The sequence below is a fragment of the Centruroides sculpturatus genome, unplaced genomic scaffold (assembly GCF_000671375.1).
Source record: "Centruroides sculpturatus isolate CEXI.00-Female unplaced genomic scaffold, Cexi_2.0 scaffold3400, whole genome shotgun sequence".
NCBI classification, from domain to species: domain Eukaryota; kingdom Metazoa; phylum Arthropoda; class Arachnida; order Scorpiones; family Buthidae; genus Centruroides; species Centruroides sculpturatus.
The window spans coordinates 4798-10620 of record NW_019387682.1 but is presented as its reverse complement, the minus strand read 5'-3'; the positions used below and the strand labels follow the sequence as shown (position 1 = coordinate 10620).

General features: G+C 26.5%; 1 protein-coding gene across 1 annotated transcript; it reads right to left on the bottom strand.

The window, feature by feature from the left end:
- Positions 1-1173: 1173 nt before the first annotated feature.
- On the bottom strand, positions 1174-5473 carry LOC111616572 (histidine--tRNA ligase, cytoplasmic-like; the record flags this gene model as incomplete). The annotated part of the gene is made up of 3 exons (XM_023357971.1): positions 1174-1248; positions 1807-1914; positions 5252-5473. Coding segments are annotated over 3 exons (405 nt in total), but the record flags the coding sequence as incomplete, so codon positions are not given.
- Between the last annotated feature and the right edge of the window lie 350 nt (positions 5474-5823).

Genomic DNA, 5823 nt, shown 5'->3' with positions numbered 1-5823 from the left:
CATTTAAATTGGAATTCTTGTTTTTGAGAGATAATGTAACTAAAATATCCTATAACTATAACACAATTTTTTGAAGTTTTAGTAAAATACAGGTAGGCCTCCTACAACGCGGTAGATATGTTCCTTGAAAATACCGCGTTGTGGAAAATCGTGTTATAGGAGACACTAACGCAATACAAAAACTGGATTCGGTTCTAAAAAGAGAAAAACTTGGCGTTTGAATGGCATTTTTTGAATTTTTCAAACCAGCCATTGGTAGCCACAATTTTAACACTGGTTTCATCAGCTGACCAGTGGCGTAGTGTAGTGGTGGTGGCAGGGACGGCACTTTTAGGGGGGGCAAAATTTCACAATAAATAATAATAATATCTTGTAAAAATTTGAATCATTTCATTTCATATTTTTGTCGCACCTACGATTCGAACTGATTGAAATGAGCACGAAATTGTTCATTACTTATTCTGTGACAAAACTGAATTTTAGTCTTTTAAATTGAGATACCTAAATAGGGGGCAGTGAAATTTTCCTCCGCCTCGGGCGGCTGACACCCACACTATGCCACCGCAGCTGATGACTGTCCCATTTGTTTTAAATAATCAAATATTTTTAAGGCTTTGTGTTTAAGTGCAGTTTTATTTAAAGGAAACCATTTCTTGTTCATATCTTCTACCCATAATATTAGCGTTTGTTCCATTTTTTACATTATAGGTGCTCTTGGACAAGCAACATTTTTCGCAAGAATAGATGATCCAGATGTGACCAAATTTCTAATCTTTTCTCCCGATTGCTTAATCGACCGAATGGTCGACTCATTTAAATTAAAATGCCTACTGATATCAGCTATCACCTCTTGGTTTTTAATTCAATCCAAAATTTCTAGCTTTGAAAAGTTATAAATTTCCTTTTTAACGATGGTCCTTTGTTTTCATTCGGGATTGTTATGACTAAAATTTTTTCAATCAGTTTTGTAGACAGTAAAAATCGCAAAAAATAACTTTTCTTCACTATGTTGTTAAAAATATACACCCAATAGAAGTTTATACTGTATTTTGGACCATTTTTGCTGTCCCCACTTATTGAAACAGTATAAATGATGGAAAATTTAGTGATATATTTGAGTGTTTACGGTAACTGATGCACATCTGTCTAGAAACCGGTCTTCCCCTGAAACTTTCAAGGGAATAAATAACACGCCAACNGAACACCACAAACTTCAAATATACCATCAAGTATTTGGCGATGATTTACCTATAAAAAAAAATTTTATTCAATTAAATGTTAATACTTTATTTGATATTGTAATAAATAATATACTGTATTTACTTTAATCCAACATGTACCATAATTTCACCATGGGTTTTAATATAGACAACTCAAGTTGTCAACAAAGTTGTCAACAAAACTGAATCTGTTGACATATATTTGTTCAGTATTTATTGCTAATGAAGTAAGTTATATATCAATGTATTATTTAGTATTTAAATTGAAAAAAATTTCTTCACTTGCTGTGTTAGGCTCTTCCTACTCAACGTGTATAATGTACACTTTTTTGCCCAAAATTGCCAAATTTGGGCAAAAAGTGTACACTATACATAATAAAATATAGTAAATAATAAAAATAAAAAATCTAAACACTTTAAAAAGAAAATTTCATTAAATTACTGTTTCATTTTTATTTTATAAATAAGAAGTTAAATGTTGAAACTTTTCAATGTAATTCTTTGATAAATTAATATAAAAAATGTAATTTTTCATTGAAAAACAAAACACTAAATTTTTGTAAATTATATGATCTTTATATCTTACCTTGACCAAAAAACTGCCAATATCCAAACTAGACAAAATTTCAACAACTATTCGAACACATTCTGCATCAGGAAGCATTAAATCATACTGACCAGCAATATCAAAATCCTATAAAATGAAAGATTATTTTAAAATAATAATATTAATAACTAATAAAAGAAATAAAGTGTTTCATTTTATTATATAATCATATAAAACAATTCATTTCTTATGATATAAGTGCTTATCCAAATAAATGAAAAGATTCAGTAATAAAAAATTAATTGAAGATTAATAAAGGAAAATTAAATTTTTAATTTTCGCAACATTGTATAAATAACTCAAAAATGAAAATGTGTAGTATGCACAAGAAAATGACAGCTGTGAGATATCTGTAATTTGTATGATTTATATATGACAATTTTATGCTGGTTTACTCTTTTTCAGATCATCATGATATTATATTTACCAAACATGAATAATGATCATAGATGAAAATTGAAATTGAAGTTACTTGAAAATATTGTTGTTGACAAGACTTCATGAGATATGCAAAGAAAATCTATTCCACATTTAAAATGAGAGTGATAGTTTTCAAAGCCATGAATATGTGGCAATATTTCTTGTTTCAGACATCTCTGTGTTCACACATCACACAAGGACTTGCTACAGTACACTTTTAATATACAAATGGTAGACTCTTAGGATTTTGTCTTTGATAACAATATTGTTCATAAAACTAAAGTGAAAATTTTAAAGAACACCTATGTATGTAGTAAAAAATCACAAACTAGATAGTCAAACTTATTCATCTCATAAAGATTCAGAAATGCCATTACTATGCAATTTAAACAGTATAACTAAGAATATGATATATTCAAATTCAGAATTACATTGGAAAAATAATGATGTTCTTAGGAAATGAAATTAATGCAACAATCTCAAAGTGACAATATTCAATATCTCAAGAAGTATGACAAAAGCCAAGGAAAAAAAAATCAAAATTACACTGATTGCAATATTTGATTGGAATTCATCAATATCTTATCTCATTCCATAATTCAAAATACAATATTCTCTCTATATTATAAGCAATTCTTGAAAAAACATCTCAGATTAGCAATAAAACAAAAATATCTTCATTTACATATCAATAAGCCAATCACTTGCAAGAAAACACAAGTTGTAAGGACTTCATGCATCATTAACATAAGCAATATCATCATATCTATTTTCCTGATAACAGTTCTTGCAAATTTGATTTGTTTATCNCGTTCTCTTAAATTTGAACATCGACCGTCAAAAATAGAACAATTTCAATTACATCACGTGACGGATTAAGCGAATGGAACGAGTCAAGTTCGGAATCATTAAAACTTTTTGAAATCGATATTCGATCCAGCTGTTATCCTGATGAAGAACCCAGAAGGGGTTAGGAAAACGTTTGATTTTTGAAAGAAAAAGTGACACACATCGGTTAAAGGTTCCGTAAGTCAGATTTATTGTATTATAAACTGAATAACTCTAAGAAATCCCAAGCATACTAATATGTATGTTTGGAATGCTTTATTTTGATAAAGAAGTAAACAATAATTTTTATATAAATATAGTTTCACTTAAAAACTGTATAAATAAAAGTAAAAATTCAAAACTATGTCTATTTTTCAACAAGTTCACTATTTGGGATCACAACAGTATTGAATCTTTCTTGATATACTATTCAGTTGATGGAATAATTCTGATAAGACTTCACAAAATTCAATCTATTAGATATAATTAACCAGAATTTAATTACTAAAAATTGAAGTTCTGTCATTCATCAATCTGGCCCATAAGCAAAGATATCTTCAAAATTGAAAATCAAATAAACAAGAAAATTCTTTGAAATTTTTAGCTTTTATTCACAATGTTGTTATAACTAAATTTCAAAAACTACAAATATCTATTATATGTTTTGCTTTGAAAATATGATTTTATTTGATTATCATAACATATCAGTGTCTTTTATTTTATCAAAGAAAATTACATAAATATCAGATAATGGAAAATTAATTGAAGGAAATATATTACTTCAAAATATAGAAAACTAATTACATTATATAATTTCAATAGTTATATATTTTATTTTCCTTAGTCAACTTTAACATTATGTAAATATTTCTTAATTTAGCCAGTATTAAGAGTTTATTTTATGCTTATCATGGATTTGGCTAGTCTCACAACAGGACAACCAGATGGTAAAGGATGAAGACATGTTTCATGAAAATCTTGAGGAATCATCCCAACCCAGATTTAAACCCAAGTTTCCAAAAATGACAGACTAACATTTTTACTGCTTTGACCATATGGCTGTTATACAATATTACTTAAAACTGAAATAAAAGTATATTTAGGAAAGCAGAAAAATATTATGTTTAATTATGTTATAAATTAATAATCATGAATTATTTTTTTTTATTTTATTATTTTTTTTTTTTTGAAATATGATTGGATGCAATTTACGAATNATTTGGGATCACAACAGTATTGAATCTTTCTTGATATACTATTCAGTTGATGGAATATTTCTGATAAGACTTCACAAAATTCAATCTATTAGATATAATTAACCAGAATTTAATTACTAAAAATTGAAATTCTGTCATTCATCAATCTGGCCCATAAGCAAAGATATCTTCAAAATTGAAAATCAAATAAACAAGAAAATTCTTTGAAATTTTTAGCTTTTATTCACAATGTTGTTATAACTAAATTTCAAAAACTACAAATATCTATTATATGTTTTGCTTTGGAAATATGATTTTATTTGATTATCATAACATATCAGTGTCTTTTATTTTATCAAAGAAAATTACATAAATATCAGATAATGAAAAATTAATTGAAGGAAATATATTACTTCAAAATATAGAAAACTAATTACATTATATAATTTCAATAGTTATATATTTTATTTTCCTTAGTCAACTTTAACATTATGTAAATATTTCTTAATTCAGCCAGTATTAAGAGTTTATTTTATGCTTATCATGGATTTGGCTAGTCCCACAACAGGACAACCAGATGGTAAAGGATGAAGACATGTTTCATGAAAATCTTGAGGAATCATCCCAACCCAGATTTAAATCCAAGTTTCCAAAAATGACAGACTAACATTTTTACTGCTTTGACTATATGGCTGTCATACAATATTACTTAAAACTGAAATAAAAGTATATTTAGGAAAGCAGAAAAATATTATGTTTAATTATGTTATAAATTAATAATCATGAATTATATAAATATTCAGTTCTGAAAAGTTGCTTTAAAAAAGACAAATTGCATATAGAGAAATACAATATAGCAAATTACTATTAGTTATTAATGCAATATAAATTGTAAATAATGTATAAAAACCAACACAAAAAAGCAAAATAACAAACAATAATGAATTATTTTGATAAATATAAAATAACCAGTTACTTACACATTGATAAAATTCTCGATATCTTCCTTTAGTCATGTATGGTTTATCTCTTCTATACACTTTTCCAATATGATAGCGTTTAAAATTTGTAATTTTATTCATAGCAAGAAATCGTGCAAAAGGAACAGTTAGATCATAACGTAATGATAAAATTTCACCACCCTGATCAGCAAGATCATAAATTAATTTGCTATCTTCACCATATTTTTCTGTTAAAGTCTCCTAAAAAAATTTGAAAAATTTTCAATGATAGAAAAATAAAAATATAAAAATAGACAAACAAAAAAAAAATTGATTTTGCTGTTTTTGATTTCAACAATAATTCTTAAAAATTTTTAGTGATTAAAATTTTAAAACAGTTTAAATTTTTACTTTTAACTTTAAATATAAATTTATGAATCACATTCTTTATATTTCTATGAGTGTTGTCACAAACAAAACTATTTCCCATTTCCTGGAATACTGAAGGAATGAGCGTGATTCCTATCACTTACAACTGATCTAATCAGTTCAGAAAAATTATGATCATCAATAAGATAACTAATATCTGTATCTCTCTGAAAAGTTAGTTT